Source organism: Tauraco erythrolophus, chromosome 23 (assembly GCF_009769465.1).
Source record: "Tauraco erythrolophus isolate bTauEry1 chromosome 23, bTauEry1.pri, whole genome shotgun sequence".
NCBI lineage: Eukaryota > Metazoa > Chordata > Aves > Musophagiformes > Musophagidae > Tauraco > Tauraco erythrolophus.
In genome coordinates, this window is record NC_141487.1 from 6,679,524 (window position 1) to 6,699,466 (window position 19,943).

Here is a 19,943-nt window from a genome sequence, read left to right on the forward strand (position 1 = left end):
TCCGCACCAGGGGCCGTGGGGCAGCACTGGGGAAGGGAGGTAGGCTGGGCAGCGCTAGGACCTGGGGGAATGCTCAGCCTGCCTCCTCCCAGAAGATTAGCCAATATTCCCAGGGCAGGGCACGCTCCCTCCCCAGCCTTTCTACTTTTTCTTTCCTCTATATACGTGTCTTTCCTTCTTCTAGTTCATTCCAGAGCAGAGCAGCTTTGGATTTCTCTGAGCTTTTTTTTTTTTTTCCTCTCCTCCCTGTAGTTGGACTGCTGCCAGTATCTTGCAGGGCCAAAGTTTTATCTATAGGGATATATTTTTCAAACCAGCCCAGCTGCACGCAGACTGCCTGCAATTGAATCCACGCTGCTGGGGCAAGTTTAACTCTGGAGAGGAACAGCAGCAGGGGTGCTGTTTGTGCCTCTGCTCCAGCTATTCCTGTCAAGATGGATTTATGACTTCAAAAGGAGTCAGGGGGAGGAAAGGAAAATTGCCTTCAGGAGCCAGAGCTTACACCACAGCCCGGCAAAATACACATAAAGAAGCAGTCGGATCTCAAGGCATGAGCAGCATAAAAGTAGCACCCTGGGATCTGGTGGATCCTTGCACGTAATATGACTGATCTTAAGCCTTTCATCTGCCTTCACAGAGCCGAGCTTTTGGATTTAAGGTAGTTTGCCCAGGACCAGACTTTGCTATGTTGGCCAAGACAGTGCTTTCTCTTGGTCTGTGGCTGCGGTTTGCTGCGGGACAGAACACACCTGAGAGAGGTGAGTGCCTGAAAAGGCAAGGCGTTCCCTTACGACTTTCCCCTGTTTAATACCTCCTGGTCCTTAGAGCTTCTCATAAATCCTTTTCAGAATAAAAGCTGAAGTTATATTGCTGCTTTAGGTGTGTAGTTAATGCTTGTATGTTACTTTGCTGGCACAAAGACAAAACAGACAAAAAACCTTTCTAAAGAAAGAAATCTCATTTTGCTTGTTTCCAGTAGCTGTAAGAAAACTCTTTCAGAAACTTGCAGAGTTTAGTGCAATTATATGGAAAAAGTCCTGGCTCCTCACTGCTACCTATGTACTGAGGCACATTGGTAAAGAGGAGTAAGACCAGTGATTGATACCAATACCTGTCTTGTTGTTCTCTTGTTAATGTCTGATTCGATCATTACATTTTCTCATGGATACTCTTCAGGGAAAACAAGTACGGGTCAGTCTCGTAGAACTGACAGTGGAGAAGGGGACACAGAGGAGATGCCTATCTCGTTTCTGGTTCCTGCACTGTAGTGCTGGGCAGAAGACTTAGCCCACATCATGATGGCTAAGCTGATGCAATTACTTTTGTTCTGCCTTGTTTTAGCAAGTAGGAAAAGGTTCCGTTCTTTGGCTGCAGGGCTACTGCTGGCTGCATCTGATTTTCACTGCATCTGTGAAATGTAATCCAGTGTGAAAGGAGAAGTGAACCTCTTGTCTATCCGGACAGGAGGTTGTCAGGTTCAGGCAGCAGCCCAGACTGCTAAGGTGTGATTCTGCTTCTGGTATGCAGAGCAGACTATGTTTATTGCTCATATTCCCTTACAGGGTACTGGACTCTGTCCCTCAGTGACACAGGCCGTTTCAGGAATGATACTGCTCCTGTGACACTGTCACAATGCTCGATGGCCACACAGGCAGCAGTTATATATGCTGGTGTCACGCATTTCTGCTGCCGCGCGACTGTATGGGGCACTTCCCCAGCCCGGGCTAAAAACAATGCTCAGACTTTCAGAGTATGTGAAAAAGCAAGCCACGGCTTTCTGGAAGGCTTGTGCATTGCTCCAGAGGCAAAAGTGTGCGTGTTGTGTTATTGACATGCTGGCTTTGGCTTGCACACTGCCGAGCACCCTGAGAGGAAATGAACCTGCTGGTCGGCAAGGTGCCCATTCCCCAGCAGCTTTGATGTGGGGGCCTCCTAGGCTCCTCCCAGGTGCTCCCTGAAGCAACCTTGAGCAAACAGCCAGTCTGGCAGGGCTCCTGGGCATGGACTAGCTCTTGTCTAGAGATGCTACTGTGGTGTGCCATGGTCACACAATGAGAGGAATGGTTTGAGAGATAGGGGTGCACGTTTATAAGTCTGTTTCCCAGGGACTTGACTGAATGTGAATGATTGTGGCTTTATTCTCTACTGCAGTGGACAAAGTGAGGAAGCTACTGGGTGGCCAGTGGTGCTTCTACAGGCTCAGGAATGATTAGCTTTTTCAGGGCAATGGCTATTGACTTAGCACACCAAGGCACAAAGTCAAGGCAGAGCATCGCATGACCGATTCCACCGCTTTCTTCTTTGGGTCCAGATTCAGATCTCTGTCGCATCAGTGTAAAGTATGGCCATTTGATAGTTTGGGCTTTGATAAATGAAACTTAGGTTATTGTCACCTCGTTACCCTGGACTAGCATCAGCAGAAAATGATGGAGATATTGCCGTCCCTGTGGGTACAGCAAGTGAGGAATAAAGACGTGGCCCATCCATGTGCACTATGTAGAGGGCCCTGCGCTTACTAATCTCTGAAACTCAGCTCAGTACCTGGCATAATTCCATGATTTCAGGACTCCTGAGGCTTTAAGTAAAACAACAGAGGTAGTGAAACTCCTGAAAAGATCATAAGAAACAGCAACCCAGCTTCCTTCCTGCCAGAGGAATTTGTCTGAAGGGCCGTTTCTCAACCTACAGCCTGTAATCTATGGTATGGACAAGCTGGAACCTGCATAGGCAGTTTGGACTCTTAGTCGCAGTATATTTTCCTCAGTGGGGCTCAGCTCCTTAAATAGGCAGGTGATCTGGCCATTCTCCATGACACAGGCCTCTCTTTGACATGGTATTAAGTGTAGAACACCTCCTGACTGGCTTGGTGGAATACCTCTCTTTCTGGGAGAGGTGGTGCCTTTCTCCTCCTGCCTCTCACTCTGATCTCAAGGGGCCACAGGGAAGCACAGGCTGCGTTCTTCAACCTCCAAACCTGGCTTCAGTCTTAGTAGAACTTTTTTCCTTGCATGGCCAAACAGTGGGAAGGGAAGACAAACATGGAATTTCAAATATAGTTAACCGAGACAAGACATGATCTTTTTTGGCTGTTAAATCCTTTATGCTCCCCAAGTTCCAAGTCCCATGTAAATCAGGCGTGGGGCATGTGTTCAGGGAACTCTTGAAACGGATGTTTTCTGTCAGCATCTCACTGTAAGACAGGGAAGTCTGACCAGCTGCTTTTGTCCTGGAAAAGCCAAGCATTTAAATAGGCAGTGCTGTGACTCCATGGAGACATTTTCCTCCCATACTGATCCCTTCAAAACACCTCTTTGCATGACTGTCTACCGACCACATATCAGCTAGAGGATGACAACAGGATACTGCCATGTGTTCTCTGTAGCTCCCTGGACTTGAGCACAGGATGAGCAATGGCATGAGGTCTGCAGAGTTATTCCTTAGCTCCTCAGGAGCAAAGGCCTGACAGTTCAGGAGGGCAGGGAGGTGCTAATTGATGGCCCTTTTCTCAAAATCCTGCCGAAAGTGAAAAAAAAATCTTCATTTGGCATCTTGCCAAACAGACGATCTTTTGCATAAAGCAGAGAAACTGCTTGAAAACAGCAACTGCTTGCGTAATGCAGGGATTTACTGGTAACAACCTCCACAGCCCCACCTCTGGCACGGATGGCATGTTTATATTGGATGAAGGACAAAGAACAGGAAGAAAGATGAGGGAACTGAAAACCTAAACCTGAGGGGAAAGACAATGGAGTGTCCAATCACTGTACACATGTTGCCACACTCCTGATGTAGGGAGATCCTTTGTCTAGACCTTTTTTTTATGGATCCTTTCTGCTGACAATCTAAATGGGAGGAATTTGTTTCCATCTTACGCAGGGCTGAGTGTTAAGCAGAAGTAACTGTGATGGTATTTGCCTGTATGAAGGATGAGCCTTCTGCTCCACCCACAGACAATCCCTCTAGCTCCGAAATACATGCTTGCCCACAGTGTAACTGTTGCTTTTGTTGACCAATTGTTGTTGACCAATTGTTGTTGACCAATTGTTGTTGACCAATTGTTGTTAACCAATGCTTTCTACCCTCCAGGCAGAATATTGTGGTGTGAAGATGTAGCTCTTCCTGCAGAGCCTATTGAGCTACTTCCAGCAACGTATGATGGGTCAAACCAGTGTTTAAAGGATGTTAAGGTTATGCCCAGCTCTCTTGGTGCCCCAGAGCTGCAGGGTACAGCCAAGAGTGCAATTTGACAGAGGCTTGGCTCTTCATTCTCCTTTGATGTTCTTCTCTTTTGAGCAGGTGTTCCATGCTGGTTTTCACCCATGTGTTCCCCCATGCAGGTAGTTCTGGTGGTACTGGATTTTGCTTACATCTTCTCGTGCTGCATGCTGAATTGCCCTTATAGAGTGCTAGTGCACGTGACCTTGCTCACCACTTGTGAGCAATGTCCTTTGGCCATTGATCTGCCAGGGTCAGAAGCTTTCACAGCTGTTTGTTGCAACATTCAGGAAATGAGTGACACTACTCAAAATGGTGAGGAGCAGAGGAGAGAAAGAGAAATAATTGTTTCCTCCTGGGGGGAGGCAATCACATTGCCAAGATCTCCTGCTGTGGCTTGTCAGCCAAGTAAGTGGCTTGTACTTCTTCCAGTAGTGGGGAAAGCACAGAGCTGTGGCTGCATGTGTTTGACAGGCTTCATGCAGCCAGAAGCTGTAAACAAAGCCCTTGTTGCTCTGCCCGGCTGGAACGCCGTTAGGAGGAAGGGAGCTCTAGGAACCGGTGGCAGGGACCTGTAGGTCACAGATTCAGTTCTACTGCATGTTGCGATGGGCATGCAGGAAAGCTCACTGGACTTCATTTTTTATTTGCTGCTCAGGTCTGAATGCCGAGTTGCTGGGTGTGTACGTCTGCAACACAGGGCTGAGTTACGCTGGGTGATGCAGAATTGGCTGTAGTCCATATAGATCACAGGTTCCATTCTTGCCACCTCCTAGCATCTCCTGCTTAGTCACCTCCAAGTAACTTTGATGTTCTCCATTTCTGAAAGCTCCACCTGATTTCTCCTGTTGTTTCAGGAGATCTGCCATGCCTCTGCCATCTCAGCCAGCACCTACTACAGAAGAGTGGTTCCAGTGCTGCTTTGGTCCCTGTAGCAGCACAGTGACTTGTGGGCAGCAAGTTTTATTTGCATGTTTACAGACCGTATGTGCAAGCACGCTGGCTTTCCTCCAGTGCACACCTATACTGTACACATGCAGTACGTGTGACCCTGACTCACACATGTCACTTCTGTCCCCTGTCCTGTGGGCATTCCCAACACACCTGGCCCTTTCTCCAATGTACCTCCTGCCAACATTCCTGAGCACACTGACATGAACGCTCCTGTCATGGGGTAAACCCAGACACCCACGCCCTAGCTGCACAGGCAGGCATCTGAACGGTGCCCAGTGAGGGAAATAAATCGCAAGGTAAAGACTGTCCAGATGAAGACTGGGCAGGAGGATCAAGTCCCCTGTGGCTCAAGCCTGAACCACTTCTCCCCCTTCTGTTTTCCCTCTTGAAACCCTTGTGCTGAACCCTGAATGGCTGTGCTCTTGCTGGTTCACAATCCTTTCCGTGCTTAGGACATTAGGTTTCACTGCCGGGACATGTAACAGATCCCTTCTACCTATTCACTGTTCCCTTGCCCTGGTCCATTCCCTCCTCTTGGTTTCGCCATCTCCCATCTGGCTCTTGGAGTAGTGCCCCAGCAGGAGCTTAACAACCCCCTGCTCATCTCTGCCAGGCTTGTTGCTCTCTCTGGGCCTGCCTTGACATGGCTTTCTGCAGGGGCAGAACTGTTTGCATGAGCTGTCTCCTTGGAACAATTAATTTTACAGGAGTCTTACTATTCATCTGTCTGCTGCCTTGTGGTTTTGGCTCACATACATGGCTCCAGCACTCAACCACTGTGTGTTGCACCAAGTCCATTGTGCTCCAGAGCCCACATTGCTTGGCTGCCCTATATTCCTGATTCCTTCACTGATAAAGGAGTCCAAACAGGCTGGCAGGAATCTCTGATCCAAGGCTTTTTCTCCCTTCTTGCACCTCAAAAGCTGTGAGAAAGCAGAATAGTGCTTAAAAGAATTCCAAATTCAGTACTGATATTCCAGCTAGTGTAAATTTCCCAAGCTCTAACAGTGGTAGAAGGAGTCGTCCCCTACATGTTTGTGCTTCCCACACAGTAGTGTAATTGAAATGGTAAGAAAATGGGTCAAATGGAGTGGGACTCCAGGCTACACTTCCATAAGCATGCTCTTCCCAACATACTGCGTTCTTCTGCACACATGTGTCTGTGCAGCCCTTTCCCAGACATCTTGTCCCAGAGCCCTTTGAGGTGCTGCTCCTGAGACTGCCTGGGAAAGGAGGTCAATATGTATTCTGGAGTGCAAGAAAACATCAGATTAGCCTAGCTCTTCAAAAGTGATCTAGGGACGAATCCCTGCAGTTTGGGCTTTCCTGCCAACAGTGATATAAATCAGGGAGCTTTCTGCCAGCCTTGTGTGGGCTGTAGCCTTTGAACCAAGAGGCAGCCAGTTCTGAGAATCAGCCACCTTCTCCCGGGAGAGCAGAGCCAGCAGTTTTTCCTCATCAAGTTTCTTTATTATTTGTTTCTTCTCCAAGTGCAGCTCATTTTTTCTTCCAGGTACTGCCATTATCATAAGATGGGATAAACCTGTAAGTTGTGTTAGGCCCAAAAGTTGCTCCTGACCTCAGCAGTCGCTCTGTCTTGCCATCAGCAGTTTGCTTCTTTCTCTGGAGCTGCTGCGCATTAGCCCAGAGCAGAAGCTCTGGATGGCAGAGGCTACTCCCTGGCACAGGGCATGACTGACCTGCTGGCTCAGGCTGGTGAGGAGTGTTCCCAGCTCCTGGAACATGTCCACCTCCAGCTTGCAGCAGAAAGTACTCGGGATCAGCCTGGTGTTGTGTAACAAGAGGTGTCAGTGCAAGCTGATGAAGCTCAGAGGCATTTTTGTCTGCGGCAGTGAAAGCAGGATCCAGGACTCGCAGGTTGTACTTTTGGCTCTACCCTGATTCCTGTGCCTGAGCTCCTGCCTCTTTCCACTGCCCAGGCCTTTCAGTTTATCTGTCATGGGTTAATTACATGTGCCTGGAAAGACTGACCTAAGGTTTTGTAAGTCTGTGCAGTGCCTGCAGATCCTGCGTGAGTGTAGCGTGGAAGCGCTGAGGAGCCAGAGCTCCCATTGCTCCTGCAGTGTCAGGTCCAGGGCATCTCTCCTACTCCGCTTGTGTCGGCTCCCTGCTCGGTTCCAGCCCCCTGTCCTTGTACAAGACCTAAGAAAGAGGAGGTGAGATTAGTGTCCTGGGAAATCACTGCTGCAATGGCATTTTCTGCTCCCACCTGTTATGTATCTTGACTGAATTTGGACCAGAGGAATATCAGGCATTCATCCTGCCCTCATTGCATGAGAAGCTGTTATTTTCTCAGGAGTCAGACACTAGGCTGAATTCAGGCATGTCTCATCCCAGTTTTTCAGTCTTTTGGCTGCCTCTCCTCTCCCATGACTGGCCTTTTTCCTCTGAGACACAAGGTCTGTTCTGACCATCCAAGTAGCTCCTTGGACAGTAGGGATCACGCATGTGAATGGAAAGAGGGGGGAAAAAAGTAACTATTGTTCCTCTTCATTGTCTTTATCTTTGCAAAGGTGTAAAACATGACTTTAAAACAAATTTTGCAACAGAGCCTGGAGAGAATGAAGCCAATGCAGGTAGAGGGAGCTCCTCTCCCTGCTCCTGGAGAGCTCACCGTAGCAGCTAGGTGAGATGCCTCTTCAGCCTTACCTCTGTTGGATGACAATTGATCTAGGTGAGGTGCAGGACATGTGAAAGGAGCAAGCTCCAAAAGGCCAAACTTGTCTGCAGCATTGGCTTTTGCCAAGAGCCAGAGGGCAAACTGGACACAGCAGGGCTGAGACGCGCTGACTCTGTTGTGAGTCTGTTGTCTGTCTCGGGCAACCGAAGTACGTGGAGTATGGCAGCGGCAACACTTCAGTGCTTGGATATTGTGCCATTGTTCACAGTGATGCACCAAGCACACCACCAGTGCTCAGGACTGCTACTGCTGTATCATTGACATGCTCCCAACTGTTCCTTTGCCCGTCTCTTACCCTCTTGGCCAACATGAAACTGTGGGATAAGTAGTGCGTTTGAAGCGTGCAGCTGAGAGGGTCCCATGGCTGGTCAGGTCAGCACTAGGCTGCTGTCCTGCAATGCCTCCAAGAGCTTCTTCCAGCTCCACTGCAGGGCTCTGGCTTCTCTCCTTACAGTGACCCTTTGGGCAGGGCCTAGAGCAGGCTGAGCAGCTGTCATGTCCCAAAGTGAGACTGAACCTAGAGAAAGTAGTGGGAGACAAATAGTCTGACACAGGTCACAATCCTGCTATTCAGCTGGGTCTCTACGTTGCAAAATTCTTGCTAAATTCTGAGATTTGGCACAAGAACACCAAGCTTTCCTAGCAGATGCCTGTGCAGGGATGGGTTCACACCATTTCACTAACGTACTTCTCTCTCTCTTCCCCTGCTAGGTCCCCAGCCATCTATTTCCAATTCAGAGGGGGACCTCCTCTTCTTGCTGGACAGCTCTGGCAGCGTCTCCTACTATGAGTTTTCCAGGGTCAAGGAGTTCATGTGGGACCTTCTACAGCCTTTCACCTTTGGCCCCAAAGATGTCCAGACCAGCATCATCCACATCAGCACTACACCCACCATGGAGTTCCCTTTTGACCGGTACCTGTCTAGTGGGACTTTGCGACAAGCCATTCGGGACACTAAACAGCTCATGGGCGACACTAACACGGGCAAAGCACTCTCTTATGCCAAGGAAAAGTTCTTCAGTGACGAAGCTGGTGCCCGGCCAGATGTGCCCAAGGTGCTGGTTTGGGTGACAGATGGTTTCTCCACTGATGACATCTCTGAACCCATGCAGCTCCTGAAGGACATGGGAGTAACAGTCTTCATTGTCAGCACTGGGCGGGGGAATTACCTGCAACTCTCTGCTGCTGCCAGCCAGCCTCCTGAGAAGCACCTGCACTTTGTGGATGTCGATGACCTACCCATCATCACAAAGGAGCTTCGAGATGCTATCCTAGGTACAGCAGGGCTGGGTTGTGATCGCTGAGAGTTTGCAACAGGGCTGAATATGAGTTAGTGCCTGGCTCTGCAGGGCAGGTAGTGTGAGAATCCCCTAAAACCAATGGTCCTCCTGACTCACAGTTGGCTGCTCTTGCAAACTGAGGTGCTTTGACCACAATGCTATAGGTCCAAGTATAAACCAAGGCTCTTAGGAGACCTGGGACAAATACCTCTCTTCCCCTTGGAAAGTGACATAACTGACTGGGACAAATTCCCTTCTGCAAACCTGTTAGTGAACTGAACTTGTGTTTGTCATGAGTTGTTCAGTTGTGAATGAAGGAAGGAGGCTCAGGCAGCACACTATCTCGATTCCTTAAAAACCCACAAGACTTTGAAATGAATCATGTAGGTCAGACATCCATACAAATCAAGCGTGGCATGAAAATGCTCCCACCTGCACAGGTTAATGGTTAACCCAAGGTTTCCCAAACAGGCAGTGATTTAACTACAGTAAGAAGCTACTGACTGTGGGAACAAGGTGCCTAAACCCCTTGAATTTGATTTTCACGTTCAGGGTGAATTGTTTTCTCTAAAATGCTGTCTGGCTATGTGCCATCTGATGGAGGCAGAGGACACAAATGCGTTAAACACACAGAATACGTGAAATGGGATGTGTATGCCTGGGAAGGGTTTGGTCCTGTTAGCTCCCTTAAACTCTTCCTATATACACCATTGTGTGCTGGCACACACTGAGTTATCTAACTCCTGCATACGAGTGGCTGGCAATTGTTCTCTTACAAAGAGCAATTAAGGATGGTGGTTGCTATCAGCATTAAGACTGTAGGAGAAGAAGGTTTTTGTTCCATAAATCCCCTGTTGTAACATGTTTTGCATTCACCAGATCAATAGCCCAACTTGGCTAGCACAGCCCTTGGAAGAAAATCCCAGCCCTAACTTGTTAGGCTTAGTAGGCCAACTACTACCTCTTTGCTGCTAGCATGGTTGTGGCAGTTGCTCTGCAGAGAGCAGGAACAGACAGCAGATTTGATTTTTCAGCGGTTCTGTTCTTTAAAGCATTCAGGAAAGAGGCCAAGGAGACCCAAAGCCATGAGACAGGCATTTGGAAACCAAGAGGAATGTCTTATGATAATCTGCATGATGCACTGCACAATGCATGTTCTTTTTGCAGCTCTTGAATGCCATCACAGTGCAAGTGATGTCACAAAGCAGGGGTTTTGCCTCAGCCTCCCAGATGCCTCTGGATTTGTTTGGAAAGCTGAGTGAGTTACTATGACTTTGCAGACTTTCCACTCACTTTCTGATGGTTCTCTCTCCATTGGAAATCCTGTTTTAGTTCTCCGTTTGGCTTCTGCTATGCTCGTTGGTTAGAGCCAGATTTGGAGCATCCAAGTAACCCTTTCCACAGAATCCTCTGTATGTAGTAATTTCTTCCTATTCCAACCATGATCATTTAACAAATCACACAGGGACTATGTTCTCTTCCAGTCATCCACCTCTCTCCTGCATGAGTATGGGGCAGTACCAGATGCCACGCAGACCCTCAGATGTTTCATTTCAAGTGGCTGTTTCAGTCTCTAGCACATCCTGAATCTAGATAGTACAAAATAGCATCCCTAAATGAGAAATCACCTGCATATCCTTGTAGTACGAGATTGTCTTGAAGATCATAAGATCTGCAAAGGTAATAAATACTCTGCTGTGCCTGGGGGCAGTATTCTGTGCATGCACCAGGTCTAAAAGTTACTAGTCTGGGATTTTAGTGGAAGGTAAGATTCTCACATGAATTCAGGGGCTGGGGCTTTAAGCAAATTCCAGACATTGGTATCATCACCTAAGTTAGCCTTAATAAAGCCACATATGCCCACTCTTCCCTGCCTGGAGGAGGCAGCCCTCATCACCACCCTCCTTGCTCTTGGCCCCTGGGATAGCAGGGACAGACAGAATCCTTGGCAGGCAGAAATTAAGCCTTTCCAACTCTGTAATGGCCCAGACTGGTTTCACTATCACTGCTATCTTATATTCATCTCTTGCTGCTGTTTTTTAAAAGCCTTTTGGAGGTGCACAAACAGGCTTCATCAAGAGTTTCTCACCTCCCTCCACCTCCTACCCAGGAATGGACAAATGGAGTGTTTCATGCCTGCTCCATAGATACTTCAACACAAAGGTCCCTGGCTGCCAAGTTGCTATTGTATCTAGTAGGCTGAGAACCCCCCATGGAAAAGTTCAGTCTCTGTAGTTGTACCTTTATGAAGGGGTTGCTCAGCTGAGAATCATCTTCTTTGCCTTCAGAAATTTGATAAGTGATCTGATCAGACGAATAACGTAACAAACCATTAGGGCTGAATCTGGAGTTGCCAATACCAAGTGTTTTCAGTCCAAGACAGCCACTACTTGGACAGAGAGACAAAAAGAAGGTGCCTTACTCTTCCAAACGATATTTCTGTCCCACTACAGGCTCTGTTTAGGCCAAGGGATGCGATGGCTCTGCCTCAGTTGCCTCTTTGAAAAACCTGGCTGTGTCACAGCACAGAGCAGAGAAGACGAGCTGCTGCTTAGGCATGACAGACCTGAAATAGTTCCATTAATGCTACTATGCAGAAGGGTGCAAGACAGGGACTGGGGATGGATGTGTATGTTCGCTCCCTCTCTCTTTCCTTGGCACATGATCCTGACAAAATCAATCTGCAGAATGCTGCAGGCAACAGTGCCCAGCCAGCCTGGTTATGGCCACAGCCGTAGCTGGCTTCTGGCAAATACCTCTGCCATTCCTAGTGTGAAGGAAAGGGGACTCCAGCTCAGGCTTCTTCTGTTGCATCTTATATGTTATGTACCCAATATGGCATTTGGTGCTCTCCTTCTGGGGAAAGACCTTCAAATATTGTAAAACCAAGGCATTCCTTTGAGATGACATCAGGTTCTGTGCTAGCATCCGCTTGCTCTTCACTCAGCCAGTTGAACTGACAACTGCTGACTTGTTTCATCCTTTGGCACCATATTATGAGCCAAGTTCTGCAGGATCCCACCTGCCCAGCAGTCACAGAACATCAGCCACTTTCCATGCATATTCAGGGCAACGCATTTCCAATCTGAAACAAGGTCCTAGATGACTTCTGCAGCGAAGGCTTAGAGCCTAGAGTCCTCTGACCATCTCGCTTAGCACTGACTATAGCAGGCAACCAGAGGGAGTGATTTCGGACCTTGAATGCCCACCCTGGTAATGGTGAAGTATGTTGCCCCCTGCTAGAATCAGAACCCTCCTCCCATCCGCATCAAAGTAGGGAAATAGAGCCTCAAAGCACAAGTGATTTGTCCCAAGTCCTAGCTGAAGCTTCTGCAGATTGGAGATTATGTACTTGGGGCTAGAACAGGTCCATCTGCTGCCTGACTGTGTTTCTTACACGTTTCTTGAGAGTAGCAGCATTCCTGCGAGTCTAATCTTGACCTCACCAGCGCTCACAAGATGCCAGCAGACTTGTGACTGAAACGGTGTTTGAAGTCTCTCTGGGAACAAGGAGGGGCTGTGAAGCATACCATGGGTATCTCTTTTCTGGGATTTATTGCCACCTTTATATGCTCGAGGCACCTGTAATTTGGCAACAAGAAGCAGAGCCATTTGTTGCGGGCTTCCTGCAGCACGTCCCTTGGGTGTTGTACCCCGTCACTTTAATCTGCCTGATTTATTCACAGTGTCCCTGGGCCCTGCCTCCAAGCTCACTTATTTCCATTCCCTGAGCTTTTGGCCGGGCTTTTGGCACTGAATCCTTTCCTCTGTTCTCTGTTCCTTCGTGGCTTGGCCACTAGTAGTTGCGGGGCTCACAGAAGGGTGCAGTGCTGCCTCCCACCCTCTGCCTCCTCCAAGCTCCTACTGGGTGGAGTGATGCTGGCTGGCAGCGCGTGTGCATGGGAGCGGGCAGGGCACGGAGAAGGGAAGTGTTCCTGCCTGCCTCGGAGAGCCAAAGAACAGCTCAGAGGAAAAACTGAGGCTGCTTTATTTGGTACAGGGAAGCTGACAGGGACTCGGAGAAGCTCAGAGGAGAAGAGCTAATCTTCTCCCATTTAAAGGATAGGCATGAGAGTGCAAGGCTACCCTCTATTCTCTTGCAAGTCTGGGCAGAATTTGTGCCTCCCTTTACCTCTGTGTAATGGGCAGCCAGTGAGAGCTACTTACAGCACTCTGAAGTATTTAAGCTTGAGCTGGAGGGTGCTATCCTAAGGTTTCAGGAGTAATGCTTCTCAGAGCAAATGCACCTCTTTAAGGCTCAGAGTGCTTTTAAATTTTTTTTTTTTTTTTTTTTTTTTTAAAGAGAGCATCTTTATGTCTTCCTATGCTATTTCCCTGCAGCTAGAAACAAAGTCCTGTGTGTTTCTGCCCCTCTGGAAGACCAGAGAACAGTGGACCTCTAGCAGAGGAAGCTGGGGGAACTGCAGAGTGTCAGCAGAGGTATTTGTGTCTGACATCTGAGGTCTAGAACTCAAAGGTAGCACGAGCCTTGAAGAGAAGCCTCTGTGCAGGGGAGAGAGAGGCAAGATAGCACAAGAGTGGCTCTGAATGCTGAATGTCACGAAACAATGGAGCTCTGTGAAATGCTGCGGGGAGTGACTTCAGCTGGGATGAATGCAGCCGGCTCAGCAAGTGCCGGACAGTCCCCAGTTGCTGCCCATTCTTCCTGGCCACTGTATACAGGCAGAGAGCAGGGAGAAATGTTATTTCTTCACACTCTGAGCTGCTTCACATACATGACAAAATTTAGTGGTTTGGTTTCGCTAGTAGGTGATTTCCACAGGGAGCTTGGGATGAGCAGACCGCAGGTGTTTTTGAACCTGGATGCCCAAACTGTCTCCAGCGTTGCCACAGGCAGTGCCAGTGCTGCTTGCCATGTTGGGTACGTGGTGATGTCTTGCTGAGTGTGGGAAGCTGCCTGTTTGGCCAGGCACAGTAACTCCCACACATCTGTTGGGCAGTAGCAGCCGCCCAGAACTTGATGGACGGCTCCAGATTAATTCTTGGTAGTACAAGGCAGGCTTGGATGGGCAGGGGCATGGTTCCTGCTATGCCAGGCCTCTCTGTCACAGCAAATCACCAGCGCCATTTGGCCTTAGCACAGAGGATAAGGCAGAGAGAAGGGAGAGGGAAAGCTGAGGCTTTGTAGGGCAGCCCAGATGCTTGTGACAAACTGGTCTGAGGCTGGACATGCCTAGGAGGTAGGGTGTAGTAGTATTGTTAAGCTGAAGCCTGCTGTGCACAGACACACCTGAGCAATTGCTTTAGCCAAAATGCCACCTCATGGCAGTTGGAGACATACGTGTTTCCTTTGCAAGCTATCTTCAGTGAAAAGGTCTTGTCGGAGAGGTAGGAGTGATGTGAAAACCCAAGCATTGCTGCTTCAGTTGAAAAATGGTTTACTTTTTTTTTTAAACTTTGTTTGGCTTCAAGGCAGCCTAAATTTTTCAAAGAGGGTCTGGTTCACTGAATTGCTATGAAGGGGCTCAGCTGCACTAGGTGACTTCAGTGGTCATCCAGTGCTGCTGTAGGAAACATCTCCCACCCAGAAGGGCCTGTATTTCAGTTGTGCCATGTTCTGTCTGTTAATGTCAGGAGCAATTTCTTGCTACTGTTTCTCTTCCAGACGTTATCCAAGCAAATCGGCTCCATGCAGTGGATATCACCTCAAGCAGCTTCCGTCTGGTGTGGCCCAAACTCCTCTCCCAAGAAACTGGCTACTACACCCTCGAGTATGCCCCAACAGATGACATAGCAAGGAAGAGGACAAAGCAAGTATCTGGGGCTCACACTAGCCTCATGCTAAGCAACCTTGCACCGGAAACTACTTATGAGGTGGCACTCATTCCCGAATCCAACGTCCACTACTTCCCTCCCCAGACAACAAGGGTTACTACACTGGCAGGTAAAACGTGCACAACTGTGACCAAGGGGGAAGTCTCCACTGTGCTGAGCCTCACATATAGAAAGCAAACAGGACAGCACTTGGTCTGCATCCTGCGGCCTCGTGGTCTGATGGGAGGAGGCAGATGGCTGTGGTCAGGACAGAACATAATGAGGAGATGGCTTCCTTACGCTGGCACTGAGCTGGCAGCTCTTTCCTTAGATATTCTGGGCTGCCTGGAACAGGGAGTCAGGTCTGATGGCCATAAGATGCCCTTCCAACATTAAAATTTTATGAATCTGGAGGAAAGCAGAGTCCACTGCCCTGGGCGAAGAAGGCAGGAGCTGCAGCTTACAAGTATTTCATAGAATCATAAAATGGTTTGGGTTGGAAGGGACCTCACAGATCATCTAGTTCCAACCCCCTGCCATGGTCAGGGACACCCTCCACCTATACCAGGTTGCCCAAAGCCCCATCCAACCTGGCCTTGAACACTTCCAGGGATGGGGCATCTACAACTTCTCTGGGCAACCTGTGCCAGTGCAGAGGCATAGAGCCCACTGGGGATAAAGCCCAGGCTGCTGCACGCACTTGCTTGCTATCCCAGTATGATGGTCAGGCAGAAGCAGTGCTGCCTTGTGTGGGTTACTGCCAAAGGGGAATTTGAGAATCTGAGCAGAGGTGATGAAGTTGATATTAACTTGCATCCAATACTAATTTTCTGCATCATGCAAGAACAGTTTTGGCTGAGTAGTTTCGCCCACTCTATGATGCACAGGTAGAGAAACCATTTTCTTAGGGCTGAGCTGGGTTGTGCTGACTTGGATGACTGACTATCAACACCCACTTGCTGGCTGGATTTTCTTCTACGTCCTGGAAGCCAAATTCAGTGCAGGTCAATTATGCTCCTCTGACAGCATTCTTACACCTTGAATTACATACTTATTCACATCTTTTTACATTGTTTTCAGAGGAAATAAGCCCAGCTCAGGTTCTCATCTCAGAGTCTGGGCCACACAGCTTCCATGTTAGTTGGGCTCCTACACTGGACAGTGTGATCAGCTATCAGATCCTGTACGGACCGCTCCCTGGGAACTCAGTGAAGCTGCTGGAGGTGGATGGCAAGCATAACAGCACTGTGGTGGAGAACCTGGCACCCAATACAACCTATCTAGTGACAGTGACTGCAATCTACAAATCAGGAAAGGAGAAATCCCTGTCAGCTAAAGCATGCACCCAGGAAGGTGAGTGAGCGGCACTCTGCTGATGGGAAACTGTGTGGCCACAAGGGTCTCTGAAGTGTGCCTGGGTTTTTTGCACAGATCATCTGTCTCAGTGAAGCCAGAGAGCGCAGTCAGCCGAGTTGCTGGGGAGGGATGAGAGAAGGGGAAAGCTGCAGCTTCTGATGAACAGCACATGATATGCCATTAGGATATGGCAGATGTATAAGGCATAGAAGTGAAAGAAAATCAGACACGCCCTAGTATGACTACTATTATGGGCATGTACTGCTAAACTGCTAGTGCAGTCACAAGCAGAATGGGCTTGGAGATCCCCGAATCTCCCTAAAGATGAGAGGAAACTGCCTTTCCCTCCTTTCTCCTCAGTGTCTGTTCTTTGGTGTGATTTTAGCATCAGAGGGGTGGAAATTTCATCAGCAGAAGCTTCTGCTCTGAAGAGGTACCTGTGAAGATACTGCAGGAGGCAAAATCTAGCTCTTATCAGGACTCAGGAGTGAGGAGCTCAGAGAAAGACAGCAGCTGAGGGTGTGGGAGGTGGGCAGCCACTACTGAACAGTGCCAACAAAAGTATTTTGTGCTGGTACCAGGGTAAATTTAAGGACTAATTAGGCTGAGATCCTTCAATACAGAGTTGCAGGCTGATGGGCTGTTGCATCTCTACAACAGAGAAAGACCAGGCTGGCTTGCAACCCCTTCTCAGCAATGGTCTCAGGGGAACAAGGAGCTCGGTGGTAAGGGTGACTCCATACTAATGGTCCACCATAACGTGACTTCTTTCTCTAGAAGGCTCCAAAGTGAGGCACCTTCGCTTTGAACACATGGGCCCCAACACCCTGAAAGCCTCCTGGGATGCCGCCGATGGGAAAGTCCTTGGTTACAGAGTCAGGTGCCGCCGGCAAACTGGCCCCTCGTCTGTCCTTAGCGTGTCGCCGCAGATCCACAGCGTTCTGCTCACAGACCTGGCGTCAGGCACCACGAACAAAGTGTGCGTGAAGCCCGTCTACAAGGACCATTCAGGCAAAGGGCTGTGCCGCATGGTGCGCATGCAGCCAGGTGAGCTGGGGTGCCAGGCAGAGCCCTGGGGCACTTTAGCCAAGGGCAAGTGTCCTGAAGGCCACTAAGGGGCTGGAGTCCAACAGAGGGGAGCCCTCATGGCTGAAATATTCTGTGCTCGTCAGCTAGCTTGCCAATAGGGCTTCATCACAGCTACCAGCCCAACAGGTACTGTCCGAAGATGGGTTCCTTTCCCCGTTTTTAGGAGCAATACTCCTCCTAGTGGCGTTATGTTTGCAGGCAGGAGAAAAAGTGTAGCGTGGAGACAGTGCTGCAACTACTTTGGGATAACAAGGGCAGGAAGACTGCTAAAAGCTGGCATGGGCATTGGAAGTGCTGTGTAAAAGTACTTTGAGCTCTTGGCTACGTCTCACCTTTCAACGTGGCAGGGACAAGCTAGCTATTAAACACAGCACAACACATCTGCTTTCCTCCTTCCACTGCCCGGAAGCCACTTACTGTCATGAAACACAAAGGGATTCTTGGTAGGCTGAAGTGAAGTAAGAGCTAGAAAGCAGCTACGTGAGAGTGCAGAAGCACAGCCTTTTTCCCAGCAAGAGGCCAGAGTGATAGTGAAGATGACCACAGGGATGAGATCTCTGACTCAGTCCAATTTGGAGAATGGGTGGATAAAGCTGACATTATACTTTTTGTGTTCTTCCCAGCTACAGAGGCCCAAGGATATAAGCACAGACAGAGAGCATGACAGACTGGAGTGAACTGATTCCCCACAGAGCAAGGAATCTTGCTTGGACAAAGACTTGGACAAAGAGGAGGGATCAGGGGAGGAAACTGGAAAGCTCACAGATCGTCTCCTAGCCTGCACTGTCTGTTGAGGTGTCCTTGTTGTCAAACCTAAATGCTGTGCTCAGCCAAGTTCTCCCAAAGCTTAAAGGTTTGACTTGGCTGGATGGAACAACCAATCTGACTAAGAGATCCCAAATCTGTACCGTCTTTTATATAAATATGCCTGGCAAATAACAAACAAAAGGCAAAGTGATGAATCCTCACTATTGCTTGCTTACTGCCTGTTCTCTATTTATTAAATGTTGATAACAGTTTTATTTTTGCAGCTTGCGAGCATGTCAAAGACTCAGCTGTTTACTGCACTGGCCTTTCATTCTGGGCACCTGCACTCAGAGAACGACTACATGCAGCCAAATCCATTCTTGCTGTCAACAGCCATTGAAACTGGCACACTTGGCAAAGAGCAGCTTTCCTCCAACTCACTCGATGTACTCAACAGGTAGCTCAAATTAGGCATCCCAAAAGTATAGCATCTCAGAGGTAGAAGGAAAAAGCATTAGGAGAAAGAAGAATAGCATAATACAAACATGTACAGTATGCAGAGCAGATGGGGTCGAAGCCACCAGGATTTCGGAGAAGAGAAAGAAAAGAGGTTGTCAACCCACTTGGTTTTCAGCCAGGACATGGAGACACTTTATAAAAGACATCCTGCCTTTTATTAAGTGCATGGACAGTTTAGTGTTCTCAGGTGGTCTTTGGTTCATGGCAGAGCTTGGTCAGTGATCTCTGAGAAATGGAACGATTAGACTAATTGTGGACAGTAAGTCTCCAGTACTATCATTCCAGGCTCCATCCTCTGCACTCTGAAAACACCTAGCACATCTTTAGCGTCTTAGCACAGGGTGGAAGCCCAGGACAAGCTTGAGCTACACTTAAAAATCAGGTTTTTAGGAGAGAATAGTAAATGTGATTCTTTCCCTTTGGCCCCAGGCATGAATTTGCTGTCACTAAGCTACTCTTCAAAAGGGGAGCTAGAAAAAAAATGACAGTTTTAATACCTAGTGACAAAACCATTGGAGCAGCTTAGCTTCAAAATTCAGGGCTTAGGGCTGTAAAGAGATGTATATATTTCTCTGGTAACAAAACCCAGCACCAGTGGGAACACCTTCCCTCAGTAATGCTTGCTCTATTTTAAATTCATTGCTTTGGTCCTACATGTGGAACTTTTTTTAAAAGCTGTAGTGTATGTTGGAGAGTCCCCATGCAGTGTCACTCCATCCTGAAAACCCTCTATTAGCTCTGCTTATGGACTTCTTAAAACAGCTCCTTTTGGAGCGGGGAGGAACTTTGTCACTGACCTTTTCTCCTGAGTGCTGAATTCATCATGTCTAGGTTTTTGGAGCATTTGCCTTGGGCTGTGGTCTTGTACAGGAGGAAGGGATAGGGAGGAGATGAGTCATTCATTAACTTGATAAGAAGATTTCATATGATTTCTATTCTCCTTTGGAATGTGCATTTGTGACTGCTTAATCTTAATGGAGACTCTGTGCTGAGGGGAAGATAAAGCCTCTGGAATCTCTCATGCAATAAGATAATCTTGTTCATTCTTGCTGTAGGGCAAACTAATTTTGCACAATTCCCTGCATAGTTTACTAATACGTTAATGTGTCATCACCCCAATTGTAATGCATCCTTTTGAAGACAATTAAATATACAATACGAGAGCTGTTGAATGATTATTTCGTTCTTGATGGCAGTAAGGGCAGATCTGTTAAGTGTAGCTTTTGTTGTAGAGAGAGGTATGGGTTGAAAAGCTGGTATTTGTCTCAGTTTTAAGTGACTGGAAAGTAAGCATTCCACAATGACTT

At 48.2% G+C, this 19,943-nt stretch overlaps 1 protein-coding gene across 1 annotated transcript; it reads left to right on the top strand.

Moving 5' to 3' along the window:
- Positions 1-685: 685 nt before the first annotated feature.
- Positions 686-18,034, top strand: VWA1 (von Willebrand factor A domain containing 1). Its single transcript, XM_009992419.2, has 6 exons — positions 686-758; positions 8,582-9,145; positions 14,777-15,055; positions 16,006-16,278; positions 17,059-17,328; positions 17,994-18,034. Exons 1-6 carry the CDS (start codon positions 686-688, stop codon positions 18,032-18,034), a joined length of 1,500 nt encoding a protein of 499 aa, XP_009990721.2.
- Positions 18,035-19,943: the final 1,909 nt, after the last annotated feature.